Below are 26535 nucleotides of genomic sequence, written 5' to 3'. Positions count from 1 at the left end.
GCGTGTCTGGTCAGGGATCAATAGGATCAGGGAAAGAGTCGCACAGAAATTCCTCATTGTTGATGTCAACAACCACCTCTGGATCCGGTGTCACCTCAGACACTGCCTCCATCTTGGGCTCTGCCTCAAGGCCTTGACAGGTCTCTGTGCTTTCTGGAAAACAAGTGAGAAATGGTTATAAACATTTGCTACTGTCTTAACTCCACCTCTGCTGAAATCCTCACCCAGACTTTCATCTCCTTTTGCCTTGACAATTGCAACTCCCTTCTCTATGGCCTGCCCCAGTCCTAGCTCTCTGGTCTCCAGCACACTCAGCCACCGCTGTTTCCTTCTGACAATGAAGCACAACTGCTTCAGCCCATGCTGCAAACGGCTCCATTGACTTCACATTCAATTCAGGATCCAGTTCAAGATCACCTCCCTTGTTTTTAAATCCCTCTAGGGATTTGCCACAGATAACAGCACAGAGCTCATCTTTCTCTAGTCCCCTCTGTTTAATTTCTTCTCACACAGAACTGGTTTCCTCTCTGTCCTTCAATACAATCTGGCAACTATTGCTCTGAGACAAGCCCTTGCCATCTCTCTCTGCCTTATTAACTTTCTGTATATTTTCAAATCTCTGATCTAAACCATATCAAGTCTCCCTTGCCTATATCTCTACATTTAACTCCTCCTCCACTATTATTGTACTATCTTGCTCTGTAACTGTATTTTTTAACTCTGCCAAGCATTTTAAGGGATACAATATATTTGTAAGATGCAATACGAGATAAAACTATTTTATTACGGCTCCTGTGGTAGAAGCAGCTAGAGTTAGGGCTGAGTTTCAGTTTCCTTTCCAACCCCTCGTTTTTCACTTGCTCATCATGACTTTCTCAACGAGAGTCTTTGGTGCTGGGATTTTTCATGCCAAAAACCCCACATGCAATATATTTATGAAGTTAGAACAAAATGAGTTTCAGACATTTTTGAATCAGAGAAGCAAGTTAAAAACATCCTTCTTCCACAGGCTCCTATTGAAATGCAGCACATGCATACCTCAATTTCTCTTGATACACTGCCAGAAAATTTAAACATACCTTGTTTTATTGAATCATAGAATATTATTGTATTATAGAATAGCAGGGTTGGAAGGGACCCCTCAGGAGGTCATCTAGTCCAACCTCCTGCACAGAGCAGGACCAATCCCCAGACAGATTTTTACCCCAGATCCCTAAATGGCCCCCTCAAGGATTGAGCTCACAACCCTGGGTTTAGCAGGCCAATGCTCAAACCACTGAGGTACTCCTCCATAATGAAGAAGGGGGATTTTCAACGGGAAGAAAATCAGTTCAATGTTTTAAAAGGTTGGCTCACTAAAGCTGGAATGATTACACATGTGCATTAACAATGATTATGGCCCTCTGACTTAATGTTTTGCATCAGCAGAGTGCAAAGTACCTTACCAAGGAGGTCAGTTTCAAGGTCACCCAGCACGTCAAGGGCAGAGCTAGGAACAGAACCTGTATTTCCTGAGTCCTAATCCAGTGCTCTGTTCATCAAGCACACTTGATTTATTTTTGTGGCACCTTTATCAATAACCACTGAAAACCGAGGGCATGCAGTTTTGCCTAAGGATAATTGAACCAATGGTGGATTATGGATAACTCAATTAAGGCCATCTCAGTAAAGGACAGTTACGTTGAGGCCACAGTTAAAGATGCCAGAGATAAGGAAGTCTCACGTAAAAGTCTCCCAGTTAAGGCAGCTTCAGTTAATATGGGTTAGTAGCGGATATGCTGCTGTTAATGTTCATTTAAAAAATCAGGGAAAGTAATTGCAAAAAAATGAGTTCAATGCATCAAGAACTCACATAGAAGATTTAAAAACAAGTTTCTATCCCCACATTAAGCTGGCCGCATTACACATATACCATGTTTTCCATTCCCAATTTCTTTGATTTAAATGTGAATGTATTACTAATTGTGGCCCCGATTCAAGAAAGCAACACAGCATGTGCTCAAGCACCTCTGACTTCAATGGGATTTCAGCATGTGCTTCTGGCTTATCACATTCTTAAGCACTGTGCTGAATAAGAATGATTTCTAGAATTGGGGGCAATGTTAGTGACTCGAGCTTATAAATATACTGGATATGCAAGGTGGGGAGCTAACATTACAGTAAAATTGCAAAGCTGTTTTTAAAAAGATATTTTTAATAACCAGAAGGTAAAATGGATTAGCCCATCCTCTGCCCCATGGCAGGAGGTGCATTAGTGGGGTATTGGTGCACTTATTGGGTATTAAAGGCACGAGGCCACAATGCACCAAGAGCTGACAAATGCACATACTGATGTGGCTTAATGAGGTATTGACAGGATAGTGCTGGGAAGCTTGCACTGCCAGTAGCCATGTTCGGTCTCCAGACTGTCCAGCCAACTCTTTCCACCCTCACTAACATACATCAATTTTATCCTCCTCCAATTTCCTAAATGAGTTATTTCTCAGGCAGCTACAAACCAAGTCCATGTACCAACCAGGGTTTGGAGGGCTGTCATCTGGGGCAGATGGTGCCTCATGGTGGTCTCCATTTGGAGGGCTCTTTGTTCCTTCATTGGAGATGACTGACATCGTCATTCCCTCTTCCTTTTCCTCCTCTGTAGAAAAGCAGATGAAAGATTGCAAGGAACCAGGAACCAGGCCCCACCCTCCATAAACTCTGGAAATATTCAGTGTGAAGCCTGGCTTTTCACACTAATCTTTGTCTCCATCTCACATGGCCCTGGCGCCATTCCCAGAGCAGACTGATACAGGGTATTAACACTATCAGGGCCGGCTCTGGCTTTTTTGCCGCCCCAAGCAAAAAAAAAGAAGGGGGGGTCCGCCGGAGCGGCAAAGCAGGGGAAAAAAAACACAGCGCGGCCAGGGCGGCAAAGCGGGATGGGGGGAACAAAAAAACAGCACGTCTGGAACGGCAAAGGGGGGGGGGGGGGCAAAAAATGCAGCAAAGCCGGAGCAGCAAAGCAGGGGGAAAAAAAACAACAACAAAAAACCACAGTGCGGCCGGAGCGGTAAAGCGGGGGGCGGGGGGGGACAAAAAAACGGCGTGGCTGAAACGGCAAAGCAGGGGGAAAAAAAGAAACCTGCAGCACAGCCGGAGCGGTAAAGCAGGGTGGAAAAAAAACAAAAAACACTGCACGGCTGGAGCCGCAAAGCAGGTGAAAAAAAACCAACCTGCGGAGCGGCTGGAGCGGCAAAGCGGGGTGTGTGGGGGGAACGGCACGGCCGGCAAAGCAGGGGGAAAAACAAAGCAAAACAAAACCCTGCAGGGCGGCCGGAGCCAGGGGACTCCCTGTGCTGCAGTGCGCGCCTGGTCTAATAGGGAGGGAGCGGGGGGCAGAGAGACACGGGGGCGGCCAGGGCTTCAGCGGGGCGCTCACCCCATGGCCCCAATCACCGCGCCGCCTGCCGGGAGGGCTCCGCACTGCTCCGGTCGGTGGGGAGGGAAGGACGCGGGCTGCCCTGCCGAGTTTGCTGCAGGGCGCTCCCCTCCTCTGCACCGCCGCCCCCTACAGGGCGGCCAGAGCAGGAAACAATGTGCCGCCCTAGCTTTGGGCGGAATGCCGCCCCATAGAATCTGCCGCCCCAAGCAAGAGCTTGCTGGGCTGGTGCCTGGAGCCGGCCCTGAACACTATAAACTTCCCAAATTTGGAGAGCTGACAGGATTGTTGCCTGAGGTGGCCTGGCTATGTCTGAACTCAGAGCACAGAGGGCTTGATCCCGACAGGAGATTCAGTGGTAGGAACAGGTGCTCAGCTCCCTTCAGGATCAAGCCTAGACAGAGTAACAGGGCTTCTTTAATGCGCCCCCACTGATGTTTTCAGCACAAATAGCTCCTGCCAGCAAATTTGAGATGAAAACAAAAATGTTCCTTCAGGAACTCACCAGTAGAAGACTTTTCCCCAGCAATGAGCAGGTTTTTACAACGCTCAGTTTTACTGGGACAAGGGCAGTAATGGAAGGAAGACAAGACTAGCCACAAAGTCTAGTCAGTACCTATGGAGAAGCTGCACCCAGCAAATTGGGAAATGGAGCTGTGTTTAGACTGTCCTAGGACAGACTCTTCTCAACCCAGTGAGAAGCAGAGAAATCCTCGCTCACCTGAAGGCACCGGAATGAACTGCTGTTTGCTTTTCAGAGAGCAGCATGTTATCAGTGACGCTATAACAGCCAGGACAATTGCACCCCCTCCACATGCTGCCAGGGTGTAAAGGAACAAAGGTTGCTGCAGCAGGTCTCCTGCACGAAGAACACAGCATGTTAGTCAGAGGAAATGAAGTTTGTCCTCCTGAGCTGAAGAAGCCCTGCAGCTGAATTCAAGTCAGTGAAGAATACTGCAGAGGTGGGTGGGCTGGGGGAATTAGGAAGAAAGGATGGACTATGTGGTTCCTAATTGCGTTACAATTTTTCTCTTTATTCCCCTTCCCAGCCAGAGCTAATGTGAAGCCACCAACAGGAGGCACGGACTGCAGAGGGCCTGTCAGAAGGTCACACACAGGTTGGTAAATATTATCCAGCACCTCGCTCATTGACTGGGGATTTGTCAACTACACAGATTTAGGGTATGTCTATACTACCTGCCAGATCAGCGGGCAGCAATCGATCCAGCGGGGGTCGATTTATCACGTCTAGTTTAGCCGCGATAAATCAACCCCCTACCGCTCTGTCGATTCTGTACTACACCACCATAAGAGGCGCAGGTGGAGTCGATGGAGGCGCGGCAGCAGTCGACTCACCGTGGTGAAGACACAACAATAAGTTGATCTAAGTACGTCGACTTCAGCTACATTATTCACGTAGCTGAAGTTGTGTAACTTAGATCGATCCCTCCGCCCCCCAGTGTAGACCAGGCCTTATATAGGAACTGAATTTACTTCAGCGAGGTAGAGAGAAATGGACAGAAAGACAGGCAGATGGCGCAACAGACTTACAAACAGACAGAGATCCTCCAAAGCACTCCTCCTGTTTAAGGATGGTTTGTTCTGAGGTAGGACATTCAGAAGAAAAACATTCTTCTTCCAAATATGGTAAATATATGGAGCCAAATTTAACCCAGTAAAAATTCACTGAAGTCAAGGGAATTGCACCAGGGTTAGATTTGAACCATTGATTTTATTATCACTTGGTTCCTTTTTCATCTAGTATTCCCACACCTTGAACTAAGTATACCTGTCAGTCTGTTTAGTTAGTCACCTTGTCTAGCTAACTACAGTAGGTTGTTTAGCTAACTAGTCAATTTATCTATCTACAGTGTCTCTCTCTACAGGGACCATTCTGAATACACTATTCAAAATACTTGAATTAATAATAATTAGGGCTGTTGATTAATTGAAGTTAACTCACGCAATTAACTCAAAAAAATTAACTGCACTTAAAAAAATTAATCACTGTAGGCTCTAAAGTTTTACATTGTTTATTTTTGAATGAGTTATTTTTTGTAAATAATTCTACATTTGTAATTTCATCAGATAAAGAGATTGCACTACAGTATTTGTATGAGGCAAATTGAAATATACTATTTCTTTTGTTTTTTACAGTGCAAATATTTATAATAAAATAAATATCAAGTGAGCTCGGGACACTTTGTGTTCTGTGTTGTAATTGAAATTAATATATTTGAAAATGTAGAAAACATCCAAAATATTTAATTAAATGGTATTCTATTATTGTTTAACAGTGCAATTAATCGCACGGTTAATCACAATTGATTTTTTTTAATCGCTTGACAGCTCTAATAATAATACCCTTTTAAATGTCCTATGCATCTTCTTACTTATTTAAACTACTTCTTCATGCTGGACAGACATTTTTATCAAGCTACTTAGAACTCCCAAGTCATTTTCTTTAGATCCCACATGTTCAGGGGCGGCTCTAGGATTTCCGCTGCCCCAAGCAAGGCGGCACGCCACAGGGGGCACTCTGGCGGTCACCGGTCCCGCGGCTGCGGTGGGCCTCCCGCAGACGTGCCTGCGGAGGGTCCGCTGGTCCCGCGGCTCCGGTGGACCTCCCGCAGGCATGCCTGCGGATGCTCCACCGGAGCCGCAGGACCAGCGGACCCTCCGCAGGCACGTCTGCGGGAGGTCCACCGGAGCCGCCTGCTGCCCTCCCGCGGGACGCTGCCCCAAGCGCGCGCTTGGCGCGCTGGGGTCTGGAGCCGGCCCTGCACATGTTTATAGCCCTTCAGTGTTCCTGAAAAGTTTGAATTATTTTGATTAATATGTTTTATGGTAACAATTATCCAGGATAAATTTCATCTGCCATCAAGTTGTCTAATGTCCAGTGTATTTAGATTCATTATCAACCTTACAAAAACTGCATTTGTCCATTTTCCTGGAGCAAGTTATATTTTTCTGACTAGTGAGTAGAAAATCATCAGTCTTTTTCTAATTATCATCATAATGGTAATTAGAGGGGGGAAGAATACAGCAAAAATAATCGGTCATTAAAAAAAATGAAAACCCATAAATTCTCTACATTGGTATTCAAAACCTCTTTTACTCACTGTCCGGGAACATTAGAACGAAGTAAATATTTGTTCACAGAAAGCAAAAGTGTCACCAGTTCCCAAAACTGAGCTAATACTCCTGCCAATATGTGTTCATACAACTTTTCACCTCAGCAGTGCCTGCACAGCTTTCATGACATTCCTTGGTGAGTTTGTGAACTGGAAATAGGGAACAGATATAACTTAGATACTATTTTTACTTCAGGGTCCCAGAGACACAGACAAGGTTTTCATCTTGAGGCCAACAGACCAAAACCATCAAGACACTTGATCACGGCCTTGGATAGGCCAAGAGACTACTTACACTTGATCTTAGCTCCTAGAGCCGAGAAGCGACAGTGACACTTTGTCACTGAGGCAGCCCCACAGTGCATATACTGCAGGGTGATTATCATATCCCTGCATGAATGATCACAGGGCCTGATCCACAGCCCATTAATGTCAATGAGGGTGTTTTCAACGATATCAATAGGCTCTTGACTGAGCCCTCACCGAACGGTTTGTGATCTGTCCATTGGGTGAAATTTGTTCACACAAAAGGGACGTCAATTGTGTACAGTAAACAAATGAATGAAATCAGAGTCCGCAGACAATTTGCAAACAGGGGAAAAGCTCAGATAGATAGATAAATAAATAATTTGTGGTGAATCGTTTGCCTAACACTAACTGTGAGGGAAGCTGAGGCGATACTTATGAGCTGGTTAATTTTCTTGACGATTTTGTACAGCTGACCTAGGTGGAGGGTAATAAAACACAGCACAATACAGCAGCTGAGCCCAGGAGCCGAAGAAGGTAGTGGGTGCTGGTTTATTTGTGGAAGTGCTGGAAGGCTGAGTGAGGAAGGTGTGTCAGGATAGGAAGAAACCCGTGTTCTTTTGATTGTGGGGTAGGATATCTCTGACTTGCTAGTGGGGGAGGTGCATGTCAATTTGGGAAATACATTGTAGCACAGGGGTTCTCAACCTTTTTCTTGCTGAGGCCCCCCCTCAACATGCTATAAAAACACCAGAGCCTGGTGGGAGAAAGGACGGGGAGCAGGGGGACTCCGGGGGGGCACCCTTGGGCATAGGCATAGTTTTACTTCTATTTGGGGGCTGGTGGGGCTCGAGCCAACTCTGCACAGCAGGGTCCAGGGAGGAAGTGCCATCTCCATCCCCTGGCTCACTCAGGAGGCCACCCAGCCTGTCTGGGTGGGGGGGAGGGGCAGCACCCAAAAATATAACTCAAAGGGGGGACTCAGTTCAAAAAGTTTGAAAACCTCTCAGGATGCAGGCAGGGGGTAACTAGGGGCTGTGTGCGGGCAGGGGGTAGCTCAGGGTGCAGGGAGGGCGAAGCTAGGGGCTGTGTACAGGGAGGGGGTAGTTCAGGGTGCAGGGAGGGGGTAACTAGGGGCTGGGTGCAGGGAGGGGGTAGTTAGGGGCTGTGTGCAGGCAGGGAGGGAGCTCAAGGTGCAGGGAGAGGGTATTCAGGGGCTGGGTGCAGGGAGGGGGTAGCTCAGGGTGCAGGGAGGGGGTAACTAGGGGCTGTGTGCAGGGAGGAGGTAGTTCAGGGTTCAGGGAGGAGATAGGTAGGGGCTGTGTGTGGACAGGGGGCTCCCAGTGAGGCTCCCAGCTTCGTGCGGGGAGCCGCTGGGGTTCCTGGGTTCAGCCCTCCACTGCTCCTGGCTTCAGCATTGGGGCTTGGGGAAACCGGGTTTCAGCCATGGGGCTCTGCGCCCCCCTGCTCGAAAGGGCTTGCAGACCCCTGATTGAGAACTGCTGTTACAGAACATGGATACAGAGCTGCGGGGGAGAGAGAGGGAGGCGAGGAAGTCAAGACACACTTGTCTCTGCATGCAGATACGGCCAATGACAACTCCTCTCACCCTCATCCTGAGAGGGGGAAAATGAAGATAAACTGTGGCTAACATCACTTACTTTCCTTACACTCCACTTCTATGACAGAACACTCATTGGTGCTGTTTTTATGGTGAATCTGACAGTCAAGCTTTCCAGCCACCTCTTTCGCCAAAATAATCCTCTTGCCATCATCCTCAGTCTCAGTCAGGTCCACCGGGTGTTCATTCAGCGTCCAACGAAAGCGGAGACCGGAACGGTTAGCCCTCCCACAAAGTAAATCATCTCTCTCATCACTGGGGCTGGAGACACGAACAGCTGAGATTTGGGTTGGCTCTTGTCACACAAGATGGGAGTTATGAAAACAGGAGAGAGAACAGAGAGACAAGTTAATCAGACATAGCAATGAACGTGAACAAAAGTGGGTATTTCTGCCATTCGGACACAGACCACAACTGCATTTGCCACATGTTAGTTTACACAGAAATAAAAGATGGGAAAGAAGGAGGTTCATCAATGCCTGCAATCCCTCCAACACCTGGCTATCCCTCTGAAATCCCATGATAGCCTGTTGCAATCCTGAAGTCCCTCCAATTTCCATTTTCTTCTTCTGCAATTGAGCAGTTCTCTCTCCCAGGCCTTGGCTACACTTGCAAATTTGCAGCGCAGCAGCAGGGTGTGAAAACACACCCTCTCCAGCGCTGCAAATTGCGGCGCTGCAAAGCGCCAGTGTGGTCAAAGCCCCAGCGCTGGGAGCGCGGCTCCCAGCGCTGTCCGTTATTCCCCACAGGGAGGTGGAGTACGGACAGCGCTGGGAGAGCTCTCTCCCAGCGCTGGCGCTTTGACTACACTTAGCGCTTCAAAGCGCTGCCGTGGCAGCGCTGCCGCGGCAGCGCTTTGAAGTGCAAGTGTAGCCAAAGCCCCAGTCCTTCAATCCTACCGAAGTCTGCCCACCCCAAGGCAATCCATCCAATAGTGCAGTGGTTCTCAACCCGTGGCCCAATCAGCACACATGCAGCCTATGTGACATCCTCAGGGCCATATAGGGAGTATATACATTGTGCAAATGTGGCCCACATAACACATAGAGGGCAGCATATGCAGCCCAGTGTGGTAAATAGGTTGAGAACCACTTCTTTTCCTCCTCTTGCAGCCTCACCAATGCCGGTTCCTCCTCCTTCAGTCTCAGCAGTGCCCATCAGCTCCCCAGCAACTGCAAGAGATCATGTGTGGGATACTCCCACCTGATCCTAATGGTCAAATCCTGCACAATGCTCCAAGAGAGGACAGAAACTTCCAAGGTCCTGGTCAATATGCAACAGGAGAATATCCTTTCCCCAGCTCATATCCGGTGATCAATTCAACCCTGTGCATGCGATCAAACATCACTGTACAGTAGATGAGTATCTAATGTGATTTACACTCTGAAATACTTCTGATGCCCAAGTTATTGGCTATTAGTCTCTTGAATACCATTAATTTGAGTTTCTCCAGTGGCACTGGAGCAAATAATTCCAGAGTCTGATTGCCCTCTGAGAAGAAAATCTGTCACATGAATGTAATTGAAACTCCTGGTTTGGTTTGGTTAATTTCCAGATGTGCCCACATTTTGCTGATTAATTCAATTAACTATTTACCTGAATCGTCATGAGATATTGATTGGCACTCCTTCCAAAAGAATTGTAATTCCATCATACCACCAGCCCTTGATCTTGGAGACCTCTTATGAAATTACTTCTTTGGTCATCTCAAACCTTTAATTTCACAGCATCGTAAATATAGATATTTATTGTACTCTTGAAGGAGAATTGACTCAAGCTAGAGCTGGGCAAACAATAGGCAGTAATTTATTCCTCACCTCTTCTTCTGTTTACATATTGCCCGCAAACTGATGTTCATTCTCTTGAATGTTCCAGATTCTGCATTCAAAATTATTTGTAGCATTAACTCTGAATAATTTCTGGCCTGTAGCTTGCAGTTTGTTGAGAGTATTTGAAATTTGAGCTGTGTTGGTTATGTTAATCAGACCTCTCTCAAATCTCCCTCATTCTGATAAATGTCATTCATCTTAATTTACCTACATTTCATACAAATTTGGGGTCTCTTCGGTTTTCTTGTTGAAAATTATTTATTTCGGAAATAAAGAATCATGAAACTGAGGTTATCAAAAGAGTTCTTTACACTAAATAAATTAATCCCAGATCATTTTAAGTTTCCCAAGTTAATAAATTTGTGTCTCCATCAGTTTAGCCCATGGCAATAGATTATTTTCTATAGTTGAGCCATGGCAGGTAGTGAAGTATCGACTAGACATACAGGTCACATGGTACATTTCTGTTCCTTGACTTTGTACGTATCTCACACATAGGTGTCTGGTGTGAATATTCATGTTCACAAGCTCAAAATTCACTTTCCTTGAATAATATCCAATATTCACCTAAAAGACATTGCACCTATGAGCATTCCTGCCAGTAAATTCTTTCACTAGAAGATGTTTGGCAAGTGAACATGGAAGAGTTGTAAACACACAAAAGCAAATGGATTTAAATATAAGAAAAAGTAAGTCTGAACATTTTCTGAACGGTTTGCCCAATTCTCATCTAAGCTGTTTGGGCCAAGCAGCCCTGTCTTTGACCAGCTCTCAGCTGGAGTTCTGCTTGTCTGCACTTGGCTGGCATTAAGTTTCATTTGTCTTCACTGAGATCAGTCCACTTTGACATTTTCATTATAATCCCATAAACTCCATTTCCTCTTTAAAAACCTGGGACATTGTAAAGTGAATGCAGCATAGAACAGGACCCGAGAGAATGCAGTGCAAAGTACCAGCCTATCTGAATCCTGGAGGGGGCAGTGCAAGGTGCCAGAATGACAGTCCTGGAGACTGAAGGCCTCAGTTTATCTATGGCACTGGTATAAAGTGGGCAATGGCAGTGCAAGCCTCCCCACACTACCCCACTGATGGGCTGGAGTCACCTATAGGCTAAGTGAGCTTGCACCTGCCGGGAGATTCCCTATGTGAGGAGAAGCACCACTGATGTAAAGCTGCCAGAAGTGGCTTTGCCACTTCTCACACCAGCTCTGCTGTCTCCTATGCCAGAGCTTTGCCATCCAGTGAACAACGGGAGCGGGAAGGTTGGGGACAGAGGGCATGGTGGAGCAAGGGACCACTATGACCAACTTCTAAGTGGTATAATACCCCTGAGGGACCTGATGTCATCAGCACAAGTTAAACCTGCACACTGGGGGTCAACAGTTGAGAATCAGAGAGTGGCAACAGCATCCTTGTCAGACCCTTTCTCCATTGCACTTGAGCAGCTGAGAAACAAGCCCAGGTATATCTCAAACCTGACCCAGAGAGACCAGCTCTTGGGGATGAGAAGAGAGTTCAGCCACCATCATCCAGTCAGTCCTTAGCCTACCAGGCGAGAGTGCCAGCAAGGGGTCAATTAGTGCCAACAGTGGCGATGGTTTTTGTGACAGCTGCCACCTCTCCCACTACAGAAATGGACTAAAATCCACAACTCCGTGCCTAAAATCTGCTCTCCAGAAACACACAACCCACACTGCTGTCTCTGAAGTCGGGCGGGGGGGAACGCGAAGGCATCTTCTCCCAGCACCTTTATGCTCTCAAAGGATATGGGAAGTTGGCAATGTGGGTGTAAAAATATCCTTTTGTTTGCATGCAACACTATGGCATTCTGCAGAGCCGAAGACCTACAAACCGTGTCTGCTAATCCAGAGACCCCAACAGCTACTGAGAGCCAAACTGACATCTTGGAAAGAACTGATCCTTCATTTAACCTCTCAGATTCAAGAATGATTGATTCCAAACAAGGATCACTTAGCGGATACTTTTAGTAAGAAAGATTTTTTGCTTGTGACTGTAAGAGCAAATTCATACTTTTCTTCATCCTTTGACACATTCTTCAGTTGCAGAGATCTGCTCTGCAAGCACATAATCTTTTTACAATAAGTGTCACAGCCTGTAGATGAAGTATCATAAGGCATGGGCTTCACACATGGGTCATCTCCCCAGGTTACCCTAGTGAGATTTTTTAGGCTTTGAATTCCCAAAGGAAAGTTGACTGAGCCACCAATGATTCCATTGACAGTGTCTGCTTCCTCATTGATTTGATGTGGCCCGCAGCAGCAATGATAAAACACAGTCACTGATTTTATTGTGTGTCCGTCCATTGGCTCTGATCTGGCTGACTCACAAAAGGCAAAACTCCAGATAAGACATAAAAATGGTCAATTGGATCACAGTGGGAAGGTGGGAGAGGGGAAGAGAGGGGGTTAAAGCTGAAGTGAAGGCTAACTCTGCTATCCTGCAAAGATCAAGGCAAGGGGCACACCATCAAGCCAGAACTACAGAGACAAAGACATGAGCATACCCTCTTCTTTTCCTCTTAAGTTCCTACCTCCAACAGCTCCACCTCCTCAGAGCTTAGAGGCTGAGAGAGTGTATAGAGAGTCCAACACTCAGAAGGCTAACTGGGACCAGTTCATGAATTACATGAGCCATAGTACGTATGGCAGTAAAAATAACTTATACCAGTATAGCACCGTTCATCTGAGAATCTCAAAGGCTTTTGCAAACATGAATCAATTAAGACTCACACTGTCCGTTTGCATAGGTCACAACCACTGTCAATGGAGGGACATAGTGGCTATTGCTAAATGACTTGCCCAAGGTCATATGGAGAGTTGGGACTAGAACCTCAGAGTCCCACATTCCCATATCCTGCTTTAACCAGCATGCCACATACAAAGCCTCTGAGGCTATCATTTTCAGTTGCGTTCAAGGCTACAGTACATCAAGGCAATAATGCATTGTTAGTTATTACTAGTTTATAAAAAAATCTGTCTTACTTTGGTTTGATGGCCCCTTTTCATGCTTTAGCGGTTACAACACTTGATACTTCCCAACGCCCGGTGGTGACCTTACAAAGGTATCCGAGCAAAATGAAGGTTTCCGCTCACCTGGGTGAATCCGTGCCAGTTTCATAAAGAAAAACCCACACTTACCATCAATCATGATTATTATCACCAGCACGCACTTCAGGGTAAAAGGAGATTTGAAATCCATTTTAAGGAGCTTTTTGCATCGTCTGTTAAGAACAGGATCTGGCTACACGGCTAAACGAATCTGCTGCTCAGGAAATGATGTCAGAAGCAAGAACAAAAAAAAAATCAACACACCCATCCTGAATAACGTATCAGAATAGATCTTTAAGGTTCCAGGTGGCTGAACTCATGCTGCAGTGACATGAGCCACGATCTGCTTGCAAGGCCCTGCATCCAGAAGCTGGGTGTGTGTCAGAATGGGATTCAGAAAAGGAGGAGAAAGGACTCTCCCAGCCATCTGATCAGATTTAGGAAGAAGCCAATGCAAAGCCTATCATGAGCAAAGGAGGAAACACCCTTGTACTTTTTCAGTCTTTGGTTGATTGGTTTAAAGTGCAGCTCAGAAAAGAATGGCTATGGTCAAAGAAAGCAATCTGTACAACCACACCCTGTTTTTCAGAGGTATTGAGCACCAACAACTGCCACTGCAATCAGTGGGAGATACGTGAGAGGCCATCTTTGAAGATCAGGCCAGCACTGTGAGCCTGAACTTCATGGTGTTCTCTCAGGGACAGACTCTTGTCCGTGCCATGGGAGAAATATATCATGCCTGAATGGGACATGCACAACCCCCAGTGGAGAGTGATGGCTACAGGAATTTGAGGTGGGTTGATAAGGAGACCCACCAGGCTGGTGGTTGGTCAGGCAGTGTTTGATTTGATATGACTGGCAGAGAGGAGACAGAGAAAGAATCAGAGGGTAACAACATCTTGCGTCCAATGCTGTCTCACGTAGGAGTCTGTCCAGATTCTGTAGTATGCAGGCTGGAATTTTAGGAACATGATGCATTACCTAAACAGTGGTAATATAAACCAGCTGTCTACATGCCATAGCAAAGGGTTTAGACCTGCTCCCCTGGTCCCAGCCTTAGTCCAGGTATCAGTGGGCCAGATCCTCAGCTGATGTCATTACTATAAATAGAGCTACACTTATTTACCCCATTTGAAAATACAGCCCCCTAGTAACATTTAAGATCAGCCCAATCTCAGGCACTTGGGGGAAGGAGGATCTCATGGCAAAATATCCAAACTCAAATTTTTAAGGTGCACTTGGGTTGCAATGAGATTAGGACATGACTTCAGAGTACAACTGGAATACAGCGCTCTTCAACGTTGCTTAACTTCATACAGAGCTCATGCATCTCATTTGGCTTGGTCAGGGTAATCTGAAGGCAGTGCTGAGGTGTGGGTTTGTGGATATTTTGTGTGTGTGTTCCAGTGAAACATTTAAAATCACACCCATTATTGTTTAAACTCTTACCATATTAGACTATCCCAGCGTGACTGCTCGGCATCCCAGCCTCCTGTTTTGTTTCCCTCTTAGCAATGTCAGTTAAAGTCAGTTCTCAGTTATCTGTATCCAAAATCTGCAAAATGGCTCAAGACCACAGCAGCTTCATCCTGTCACTATCATAGGTGCATAGAACAGACCCGAACTGATCTATGACATGACAGAAATAGCCCTCTCTGAGAAGAGCAGTGATGTGCATCTTCAGACACCCGCAGTGGTGGGGAGAGGGGAGAAAGGCATTTACAGTAAGCACTACCCTTTCATTTCCTGCTGTGCTGCTAAAATTAATTGAGGAAAATGTCACTTGCAGACTTACAGCTAAATATCATCCTCAAATACTCACCTTCCGTCCCCAGGGTATATTTTTGCCCTTACGTTTTGAGGCTGCCTGCCTGTTTGCTGTCTTTTTTGCTATTCTAGAGGCAAGAGAGAGGGAGGGTGGAGGGGGATTAAAAATGGAATACTGAAAAGATCAGAATGTTAGAAAAAAAACTCCCAGGCAAAAATCTTCTCATGCTGGGGAGTCAGGAAAAGGATCATGCAGATTTAGGGCCACATTATGCTCTCAGTTACATCAGGGCAACCCTACTGAGATCATGTAGAGATTTACAGAGAAAAATGTGGCCTTGTGATTGCAGCTAGACAGTTAGAAAAGTGACTCTGTGACTGTGACATTGCAGTATCCTGTCTCGCTGATTCCAGATCACATTTGTTCCATTTATGAATCCAAATGGTGATATTTCTAACTGCCCGTGCCCCACACATCACCCAGCATGTGGGCTCTTGCTGCCTCCTGCTGCAGCTAGAACGGAGGTAATGATCCTGTTGACTGTACACAGGGCAGGACAAGCTGCAGCTTGATGTGTTGTATAAACCATCTCCAAGCCCCTCAACTCCCAGTCTCCTCCTCCCCCCCACCCCCCAACAACTTCCTTTTGGATTAAATGGCTTGATTTTGTTTCCAAAGACCTGTGCATTGTCATGCTTTAAATATTTCAGAAGGTGGTCAACACAGTACCTGAAAGATACTTCTCAATACAACGATCATAATGAGCAATTATCTCGGCCTTTGCATCTTCAGACATTAACTCACAAATCCTCAGAAGTTAGAACCTCTCAGAGAAAGCACTTCCCCTTTTTGTTTAGAGGCACTGAAGGCTTTATACAGGTATTTTAAAAAAAAACCTATTGAGGGTTTCAGATCGTTAACAGAAACCACACCTAGATGTAAAAATGAAAAATATATACATTTTGAAGGTGAACTGAAACAGTTACCTGCCAAGACCTAAGTTCAACATTCCATTTTCTCCTCCCACAGCTGCGAGCATCACTAACCACTATAGCAGAGAAAGGAGATTGGTTCCTTTCACTACATTAGGAGTGGGTGGGGAAAGGGAAAGGGAAAGATATAGGCCTAAATTCAGATCTAAGCAGGTAAGAAAAGGAGGAAATAAGGCTCAGATATTTTGATATATTCTCTTTAATGAGTTGGGGTCTGATTTTGATTATTATTAATGTATTTCAGATCACCATTAATACAGGATATATTTTTAAAGCACCAGTCCTCTGGAACCCACTCCTATTAAAGTTAATCATGAAACCAGAGGGCAGGAACAGTGGGTGGGTCTGCGGGAGAAGCAGATCGCTCTGCATGGGGACAGTGCAACCGGTTCATAGGTGGAACAGAAGAGATTGCACCCAGGGAAGCTGAGTGTGGGGATAGTGAATCAAAAGGAGAGGCTGCCTTTGGAGATAGTACAGACAGACATGGGACTGTAGGCCTCTACCGCCTCCCTGCTAGATGGGGATATTATACCCTTTGAGCGATGGGAATCAGGACCAGGCATCTCAAGAGCTCTTCATTAGCAGCTGGTTGTATTAAGAAAGTAGTTATCAATGGTTCACTGTCAAACTGAGAAGACATACCGAGTGGGGTGCTGCAGGGTCGGTCCTGGGTCTGACACTATTCAATAATTTTGTTAACAACATGGATGACAGGAGAATATACTTATAAAACTTGCAGATGACACCAGGCTGGAAGGGGTTGCATGCACTTTGGAGGACAAGATTAGAACTCAAAATGATAAACTGGAGAATTGGTCTGAAATCAACAAGCTGAAATTCAATCAGGATGTGCAAAGTACCACACACTTGGGGGAAAAATGAAGTGCACAAATACAAAATGGAGAATAGCAGGCTAGGCGGTAGTATTGCAGAAAAGGGTGTGGGGATTATAGTGGATCACAAACTGAATATATGATGCTGCTTTGAAAAAGACAAATGTCATTCTGGGATGTGTTAACAGGAGCGTTGTGTGCAATTGTTCCACTCCAGTTGGCACTGGTGCTGGACTACCAGTGCCGCCAGTTTTGGGCTCCACACCTTAAGAAAGATGTATATAAATTGGAGAGAGTGAGGGGTCAGCACCACCATGTTGTGCAAAGGACTCTTGACAAAATTACCGTACTAAGTGACAGACATTGGGGGGAGAGGGTGTGGTTATGTCATCCAATCATTCAACTTTTTGAAAAATTACCACTGACCTCAAAATATTTACCACGGACACTTGTGTCCATATACAGACACATTACTGATCCCTGGAGAGAGTCCAGAGGTGAGCAACAACAACAACAAAAGAGGTTAAAAAACTGAGCATGTTTAGTCTTGAGAAGAGACGCCTGAGTGGAAACAAGATCAGTCTTCAAATATGTAAAAGGTTGTTATAAAGAGAATGGTGAGCAATTGTTTTCCATATCTACCAAGGACAGGACAAGAGGTAATTGGCTTAGTTTGCAGTAAGGGAGATTTAGGTTAGATATTAGGAACAACTAACTATGAGGATAGTTAAGCACTGGACTAGGTTAGCTGTGGGGGTGTGGAATCTCTGTCACTGGATGTTTTTAAGAATAGGTTAGACAAACACCTGTCAGGATGGTCTAAGGGCTTGTCTAAACTGCCCCACAGTTCAGACAATGGGGGTGTGAATACCAAAGTGCTGCGCTGTAACCCCCCGGGTGGATGCTGTCAGTGCAAACTTAAAGGTAGGACTACTTCAGTGTGAACGAGGGACCTTTACATTTGCACTCACATCATCAACACAGGGAAGTTACAGCGTGGCACTTTGGTGCACACTGTTATCCACACCCCTGTTGCCTGAACTCAGCGCAATATAGACATGCCCTAGGTATATTTAGGCCTGCCTCGGGACTAGACAAGATGACTGGGCTGGGCTAGTTGACCTCTTGAGGTCCCTTCCAGCCCTACGTCACTATGATTCTATTTTATGGAGTTCTTTGCATCCTGGCAGGAAAATTGTAAGTGTTCCTTCTCCTTCCCCCAAGCTTCTGCTCTACATTTGCTCCTGCTCTGGTCAATGCAGCCTGTTCCAGTGTAGTGTCAGACTCCTTCTCTCCAAGGTACAAAAGCAGCAGCGGGTGATGCAGGGGGTGGTGGTGAAAGAAAGAAAGAAAGAAAATGAGAGAACTGAAGGGGAAAAAAGGCATATTCAGGATTCCAACAGAGAGCAACCAACTGTAGGGTGAAGTGAGGGTGGGGAAAGAGAATGAAGACATTTTTTTTATTTTATTTTTAAAATAATGAGGTAAAGGCACATACTCAGGTTGTGAACACTTCCTGGAGGTAGGGAATCATGAACATATACACTTTTCTGGGTTATAGCCACAGAGCTGCATGTGGAGAAGGCAATAAAATGCCTGCTATGCATTTTGGCCCTTTTGCTGTGCAATTTGGAGATCTTGGCTACACTTTGTGGTGTCTAGAAAGTTGAGAGGTGTGATCGGGGTCTTTCCAGAGGCAGGAACCTGAACATGCTCCCTTGGATAAAATGCAGATAAAATGCAGACGTAGGAATCCAAACACAGTGCCCTTCAGATAAAATATAGAGGGTTGTTATTATTTATATTACTGTAGCATGTAGGAGCCCCAGTCATGGACAAGGACTCCCATTGTGCTAGGTGCTGTACAAACACAAAACAAAAAGACAGGCCCAGCCCCAAACAGCTTATGGATAGAACAGAAACTATAGTCACGTGCACACACTCTGAGATACAGATAGACAGGAACTTAGAAATGCACGGGATCACAAACAGGTGGTGCTCAAGACCCCTCACTGTTTCAGATTGAAGCCCCCTGAATGGTTACAGAGCCCTTCCATGTTATAAAGCCATCTATGGGGAGTTTCCCATTGCACCTCTAACTTAGATGCTGATAAGACTGATCGGGGCCCAACAGGAAACTGCCTTTATGCCCAGGGGATGAGTTGTTCTCTTTTTTCTTTCTCTCTCATTCTGTAAAACATCTGTGAGTGATTTCCCCATGCTGACCCCAAAAGATGAAAGATCTGCATGGGTGGCTCCATGAACACCTGCCTGCCTGCTATGCCCAGCTACACGTGTTACACCACCATTGCTGATGAGCCATGTGATAGAGGGTTTGCTTGGGGTGGACTAAGACAGAGGAGAGAGAAACAGACATGGAGGAGGCATAACAACAGTTCTGTGCTTGGGCCAGATGGACACTGGAGCATTTCCCCAGTTTAGGGATGGTCTGGAGGAAGAGGTAAAGCTGCCTCCTGAACCAGCAGCCCCTCCGCTCCTGTAAGAAGGTTTGGAAGGGGGCACCTCAGGGGCATGGGACAGGCGGAATGAGGAGCCAGACAACGCAAACCACCGCCCAATCCTCCACTGGCATAAGGTTCCTGAGCACACCTAACTTACACTGTGACATGGCAACTCCGAATCAGGGAGCCATTACCAGCATAGTGCCAAACCCAACCACTTAAAAATCATGCATAAGGCCCCCAAATCATGATATTTGTAAAATAATAATTTTTGGAGGGGGTGTGTTGGATGGATTGTTTCTTTTGGGTTGTTTTTTGGGCCTTTATGGTTCATGGTGGAAAGATTTTCTCCACAATCAGAAGCACTAGAAATTTCTCTCTTTTATATGAAGAGGGAGATTCTCATATATCCACCTGGCTCTGACAATGGGGACTTTAAGAAAAAAAAAACATTAAATGCCGCAGAACTTGGGATGGGATCACGATGAAAGGTGGCAACTCCACGAACTGGCACTTTACAGTTCCTCTCCTTCCAGGGCATCTGGGTGAGGAATCAAGCCCTTTGCGCCATTCCAATATATATTTCTAGAACTCTTACACGACTTGGTTTGCAAATCATAGAATCAAAGATATGTAGGGTTGGAAGGGATCTCAAGAAGTCATCTATGCCAGCCCCCTGGCTGAGGCAGGACCAACTATACCTAGACCAGGTGTTTGTTTAACCCAGGGATTGGCAATCTTTGGCACGCAGCACGCCAGGGTAAGCCCCCTGGTGGGCCCTGGCTGCAGTTCACTGTTCCAAGCCAATGGGGGCTACAGAAAGCAGTGCGGGCTGAGGGATATGCTGGCCGTGGCTTCCCGCAGCCCCCATTAGCCTGGAGCGGCGAACCATGGCCAGTGGGAGCCACGATCGGCCAAACCTGCAGACGCGGCAGGTAACCAACTGACCCGGTTCACTAGGGGACTTTCCCCAGCGGGCCATGTGCTGAAGGTTGCTGATCCTTGGTTTAACCTGTTCTTAAAAACCTCCATGATGGGGATTCCACAACCTCTTTTGGAAGCCTATTTCAGTGCTTAACTATCCTTATACACCTGGGTTAGGGTTAGACCAATGGTCCATCTATCCCGGTATCCTATCTCTTGCAATGGCCTGAGCTTCAGGGGGAGTGTATAGAACAGGGAAATTCTGGAGCGATCCATCCCATACTCCCATCCCAGCTTCTCGCAGTCAGAGTTTTGGGTCACCCTGAGCATGGTTTTATATCCCTGTCCATCTTGACTAATAGACTTTGGTGGACGTATGCTCCATGAACTTATCTAATTCTTTTTTGAACCCGGTTAAACTTTAGACCATCACAACATCCCATAGCAAGGAGTTGCACAGGTTAATTGTGCTTTGTGTGAAAAAGTATTTCCTCTTGTTTGTAATAAATCTGCTGCCTATTAATTTCAGCAGGTGACCCCAGGGATTTATATTGTAGGAAAGGAAAAATAACACTTCTCTATTCACTTTTCCCACACCATTCAGGATTTTATAGACCTCTATCATATCCCCCCTTAATCATCTCTTTTCTAAGCTGAAAAGCCCTAATCTTTTTAGTCTCTCCTTGTATGGAAGGTGTTTCATACCCTTGATCATCTTTGTTACTTTTCTCTGAACCTATTACAATTCCACTATATCCTTTTTTAAGATGGGGGCAACTAAAACTGGACAGAGTATTCAAAGTGTGGGCAAATCATGGATTTATGCAGTGGCATTATGATATTTTGTCTTATCTTCTATCCCTTTCTTAATAGTTCCTAACATTCTGTTAGCCTTTTTGACCGAGGCTGTGCATTGAGATGAAGTTTTCAGAGAACTTTCCATGCTAACACTCTAGAAAGAGCTCTTGGAGTTAACAACTAATTTAGAACCCATCATTATGTATGTGTAGTTGGGATTATTTTCTCCAGTGTGCGTTACTTTGCACTTATCAATGTTGAATTTCATCTGCCATTTTCTTGCCCAGTCACCCAGTTTTGTGAGATCCCCCTGTAATTCTTTGCAGTCAGCTTTGGACTTAACTATCTTGAATAACTTTGTATAATCTGGAAACTCTGCTGTTTAACTGTTCACTTCCTTTTCCAGGTCATTAATGACTATGTTGAACAGCACAGCTGCCAGTATAGAAACCCGGGGGACTCCACTGTTTACCTCTTACAAACATTCTTACTGTTAATTTTTGCATCTTAAGCAAGTTGCTTCTCAGATTCTTTCCTGGCATGCCTTACTGTACTTTTACACTTAACCTGCCAGAGTTTGTGATCCTTCCTATTATCCTCACTAGGATTTAACTTCCAAATTTTACAGGAAATGTTTTGCCTCCAACTGCCTCCTTTGCCACCGTGGCTAAACAGCAGAGTATTCTCTTGGTCCTCTTATTGTGTCTGATATGCAGTATGAGCCTCTAGTATGGTGTTTTTAAACAGTCCCCGTGCTGCTCGCAGGCATTTAGCCCTTGTAACAACTCCTTTTAACGTCTCTAACAAGTGTTCCCATTTTTGTGTAGTTCCCCTTTTTAAATGTTACCGCAGTAGGTTTTTCTGGTCTTAACCACCCTACAAGGATGTTAAATTTAATGACATTATGCTCACTATTACTGAGTGGTTCAGCTACAGTTACTTCTCGGACCAGATCCTGTGCTCACTTAGGACTAAATCAAGAATTGCTTCTCTCCTTGTGGGTTCCAGGACTAGCTGCTCCAAAAAGCAGTCTTTTATGGTGTCTAGAAATTTTATCTCTGCATCAGGTCCTGAAGTGACATCTGAAATCATCCATTATTACTGCGCTTTCTGCTTTTGTAGTCTCTCTAACCTCCCTTAGCATTTCACAATCACTGTCACCAGCCTGGTCAGGTGGTCGGTAATATATTCCTACTGCTGTATTCTTCTTATTCAAGCATGGAATTTCTAGCCATAGAGATTCTATGGTACGGTTTGGTTCATTTAAGATTTTTACTTTATTTGACTCTATGCTTTTTTTCACATATGCCTTTCCCCCACCAGGGTGACCTGCTCTGTCATTCCTATACATTTTGTACCCTAGTATTACCATGTCCCATTGATTATCCTCATTCCACCAAGTTTCTGTGATGCATAGTGTACTTATGTTCTCATTTAATGCCAGGTACTCTAGTCCACCCATCTTACTATTTAGACTTCTAGCATTTGTATATAAACAGTGGTATCTTTTGTCAATATCCAGTTGCTTCCCTTTATTATGTGTTATTTTTAAGTGGTATTCTTTCACTTTTGAGTGTTTCTCACTGGCTCCTACCTGTCCTTTGCCAACTTCTTCCTTATCCTCTTTACTTGGATACAGAGTTCCCCCTTTAATAAATTCATTGCTAAGGGAGGTATCTGCCTGAACTGCGCAATCCGCTGCCCCTCTTGGCTCCCCCCCCCCCAATTTAAAAAATCCACTATAACCTTTTTGATTTTACGTACTAGCAGTCCAGTTTCATTTTGTTTTAGATGGAGCCTAGCCCTCCTGTACAGACCCACTCCTTCCACTAAAGATTCCTGAGTCCCTAATAAACCTAAATCCCTCCTCCCTACACTTTCATTGATCCAAGCTTTGACACCCTGCTGTTCTGCCTGTCTTTCTGACCCTGCGTGTGGAACTGGAAGCATTTAATAGAATGCTGCCATGGAGCTCCTGGACTTTAATCTCTTATCTAGCAGCCTAAACTTGGCCTTTGGGACTTCTCTCCTACCTTTCCCTATGTCACTGGTACCTACATTGCCATGACCACCAGCTCCTCCTCAGCACTACCTATTAGGCCATCTAGATGTCTCATGAGATCTGCTACCTTCACACCTGGCAGGCAATTTACCATGCAGTTCTCCTGATCATCTCAAAGATTACTAACATCAAGATATATCACATCTACAACTTCCCCCTATCCACCAGGCCAGTAACCCTAAGAAGGAAATTTAGTTGGTTTGGCATGATTTGTCAGCTATTACTTATTACCCTATTATCTTCTAGATGCTTACAAATGTTTTGTTTAATAAATTGTTCCAGTATCTTTCCAGGTATTGAAGTTAAGCTGACAGATCTGTAATTCCCTATGTCCTTTTTGTTTCCCATTTTAAATATAGGTACTATGTTTGCCCCTTCCAGTCTTCTGGGACCCCACCTGTCCTCCTGAGATTGCTTATTTCAGAGCCTAAATAAGGTTTTAGGAGCCTAATTTTAGGTTCTTATATTTGGAAATCTTGGCCCAAGGGTAGGTGCTATGATTGACAATAAAGCGCATCTTAGAATTTTAGATCACTCAATAAGGAACCAAACAAACTCTAAACTATCAGAAAATAAAATGAGGAGCATATGATAATAAGTAGAGAAACCATAACCTGCTATTAAAAACTTGGGGGGGAGGTCTGTTCCACACATACCTACAAAGCGAGACACTGAGCTTATACTTTTACACCTACCGTGTATGTATAGTTGAAAAATTCTTTGGTAGACAAGATTTCCAGTTATGTTATACACACTCACTGTGTATTGTCCTTCATCCTTTTTCTCTATATTCTTAAGTGCCAAGGTTCCATTAGAAGAGATAGTTAACCTAGGATATGTCCTGTTATGTAACGACGTATTCCCCTTCTTCCAGGTGATGTAAGCAGGGTTTTCAAAGTCAGGATAATCGAGGTGAAATGTAACAAAACCACCCAGGATCTCATTTACAGTTGTCATATCACTGTGCACTGGAAATACAACACATGCAAAATAATTTTAGTTACAGAACTGCACAGTATATTCCTGGGCATGCTATTCAAACAGATAGATGTATTAAAATTAAGAAATGTGCACCAAGTATCCTAATGGCTAGATCGGGAGACTAGAAGGTAGGATTCCTGAGTCCTATTTCAGCTCTGCTACTAACCTGGGCAAATCATTTAATTTCTCTCTTCATCAGTTTCCCCATTTGTAAATCGGCTAATATTGTCAATATCTACCTCTTCATATTTATGTGGCTCAAAGTAGTAATTTTTCTAATTTTTTTGAAATTTCCAGATGAAGGATGACATTTAAAGTATAGGACAGTGGTTTTCAACCTGTGTTTTGTGGACCCCTGGGGATCTGCAGACTATATCTAAGATTTCCAAAGGGGTCTGCACCTTCATTTGAAATTTTAGGGGTCTACAAATGAAAAAAAGGTTGGAAACCACTAGTGTAGGATGTCACTAACCAATATATCCTCAGACAGAAGGTGGGGAAGTTCCAGTAGCTAATTCTAATCAAGTTACTTTTTGCAAACATGCAAAAAAAAATACAAATCATCTATTGATTCTTGAAGTATCTACAATTTCTTACCATCATCTGAACACAATTCAGTGCAGCCCTCTTTTCAGCATGAAAGCAATGCTATCTATTTACTGTAATAAATAGATCATGCATTTTATTGTTATTGTATTTCAAGTCAGCATTGTCTCTGACACTCTTAAAAACATATTAAAACCATTTTGTAATGAGCTTGTCTATCTTTTTCAAAAGCAAGATCACTATAAGCCAAAGGTTAGTATAGCCAGAAATACAATATAATGAAACAGGGAATTTCATTTTACTTCATTCTAAACTATGTATCGTTATGGGCTGATCCTGCACACTTTGAATTCCATGACAAAACTCCTGCTAATTTCAGCTGGAACAGGATCAGATCTTTCCTCTGAGTTTAATAGAAACACATTGCAGTGCTAGTGATTTACTGAGAAATAATAATAATAATAAAAAAAAGAAGTCTACAAGTCTTACCTTGGAGAATAATAAGTGCACACAGCGTAAACTGGAAGGCAAAACTAGATGACATGTCAGGATTGATTTTTGCTCAGATATTATATATACACATAAGTTTATGGACTTTTTATCAGGAACCCTCTACATCCCAATAGCTTTCCAGACTCCTGTTTGATGTCTCTTGAAGATAGTGAACATTCAGAAACAATGCTTAGAGTCTCTCTAATCATTTCCTCAATGACTCACAATAAAGCTCTCACATAGGGACGGTGGATCTACTGAAATAGAATGATGAAAGCCACAAGGTATCTATCAGACAGATTCCAAACCTGTTACATACATGCACGCTAATAAACTTGCATATTGTCCACAGCATTGCAGCTGCTTAGAAGTGTGCACAACACAAGCCATTTCACAGCAGAAAATAATATTTTTCATATCCCTAATGTACGAGAACTCACTCGAGCGAAAATTTGGAGACAACGGTCAAAAATGAAAAAGTGCTGGTTTGTTTGGTTTTGGAGCCAAGGGGCGTCTGCTGCTAAACTAGGGAATTATTGGGCTGCCAGTTAGGATTTCAGTGGTGTAAATAGCAATGGTGCAGATTGCTCATACTACCCACCCTCCAAATTGTATAGTAGAAAGGACCAATACTCATAAGAGTCACCATTTTGACACCCATACTTACAGATGAATGGCCATACCCATCAAATATCATATACATTTAGGGTTCACAAAGTTGAGAGGTATGATCAGGATATTTCTGCCTATAGAAAGGCAGAAATCTGGCCTTGCTTCTCTGGATAAAGCACAGACAGAGAAGGAGCCGGAACATTTCAGGAAAAGTACAGATCTAGACACAAGCCCTTTTGGAGAAAGTACAAAATGGTTAGGAAACCCACCCACCCACAATCTCAGATATAGATATTGGAATCTGGACCAACCCTTCTTCCAGGCAGATGATGTACACCGTCCTCCCCACCTTTTGAGGTTGAAATTCAACTGATTATAGAACCCATCCATTTGATCACCTAAATCTGGGTAATTGCATACTTCACTTGAGCTTACTTGCTGAAGTAGACTAACCTAGCCATAACCGGCAAACTTTTCTTCCAGAGCTTCTGCCATCATGAATAAACTATATTAATGGGGGACTGATATTTAAAGTGGAAAACTCGTGCCCTTTCGATGTTGACTATCAATAAGAAAGATCCCCCACAAATGGTCATTTTGCCAATTGTCATGACCCAGGGTGAAGTGTTTCCCCGATAAACCAAACACTTTGGTCAATATGTTTAACAATGCCCTTTTAAAGTAGTCATCGTTTTACTTACCCTCTCCTGAGGCCTGTCTGTATTAGCGCACAGGCTCTTGTGACC

The 26535-nt window shown here is 44.5% G+C and overlaps 1 protein-coding gene and 1 long non-coding RNA gene across 3 annotated transcripts; one reads left to right on the top strand and one right to left on the bottom strand.

Moving 5' to 3' along the window:
* Nucleotides 1-10: 10 nt before the first annotated feature.
* On the bottom strand, nt 11-26535 carry LOC123361840 (T-cell surface antigen CD2-like). 2 transcript variants are annotated; one of them, XM_045002009.1, is made up of 7 exons: nt 26491-26535; nt 25175-25434; nt 23854-24126; nt 8460-8714; nt 4140-4277; nt 2516-2635; nt 11-153 (listed from the first exon to the last, which is right to left on the bottom strand). In XM_045002009.1, exons 2-7 carry the CDS (start codon nt 25227-25229, stop codon nt 11-13), a joined length of 984 nt encoding a protein of 327 aa, XP_044857944.1. In that variant the 5' UTR covers nt 25230-25434; nt 26491-26535. The 2 variants fall into 2 exon arrangements, with proteins under 2 accessions (XP_044857944.1, XP_044857946.1); XM_045002011.1 differs by lacking the exons at nt 23854-24126; nt 25175-25434; nt 26491-26535 and adding an exon at nt 13407-13530.
* LOC123361843 lies at nt 4248-10537 on the top strand. Its single transcript, XR_006576248.1, has 3 exons — nt 4248-4358; nt 4468-4536; nt 9532-10537. It is a non-coding gene; the product is annotated as an uncharacterized LOC123361843 (long non-coding RNA).

Source organism: Mauremys mutica, chromosome 1 (genome assembly GCF_020497125.1).
Source record: "Mauremys mutica isolate MM-2020 ecotype Southern chromosome 1, ASM2049712v1, whole genome shotgun sequence".
In the NCBI taxonomy this organism is placed as follows: Eukaryota; Metazoa; Chordata; order Testudines; family Geoemydidae; genus Mauremys; species Mauremys mutica.
The sequence above is the reverse complement of the archived record's forward strand: the minus strand, read 5'-3'. Positions and strand labels throughout refer to the sequence as shown.

What these genes read in the sequence shown, in the direction of transcription:
- LOC123361840 (XM_045002009.1), bottom strand. Translation starts at nt 25,229, where the DNA reads ATGTCATCTAGTTTTGCCTTCCAGTTTACGCTGTGTGCACTTATTATT. An exon ending in AGAAGTGGAGTGTAAGGAAA is followed by an intron (nt 4,278 to 8,459) that starts GTAAGTGATGTT and finishes TTCTTCGTGCAG; the next exon opens with GAGACCTGCTGCAGCAACCT. An exon ending in TGACAGCCCTCCAAACCCTG is followed by an intron (nt 154 to 2,515) that starts GTTGGTACATGG and finishes CTTGTTTTCCAG; the next exon opens with AAAGCACAGAGACCTGTCAA.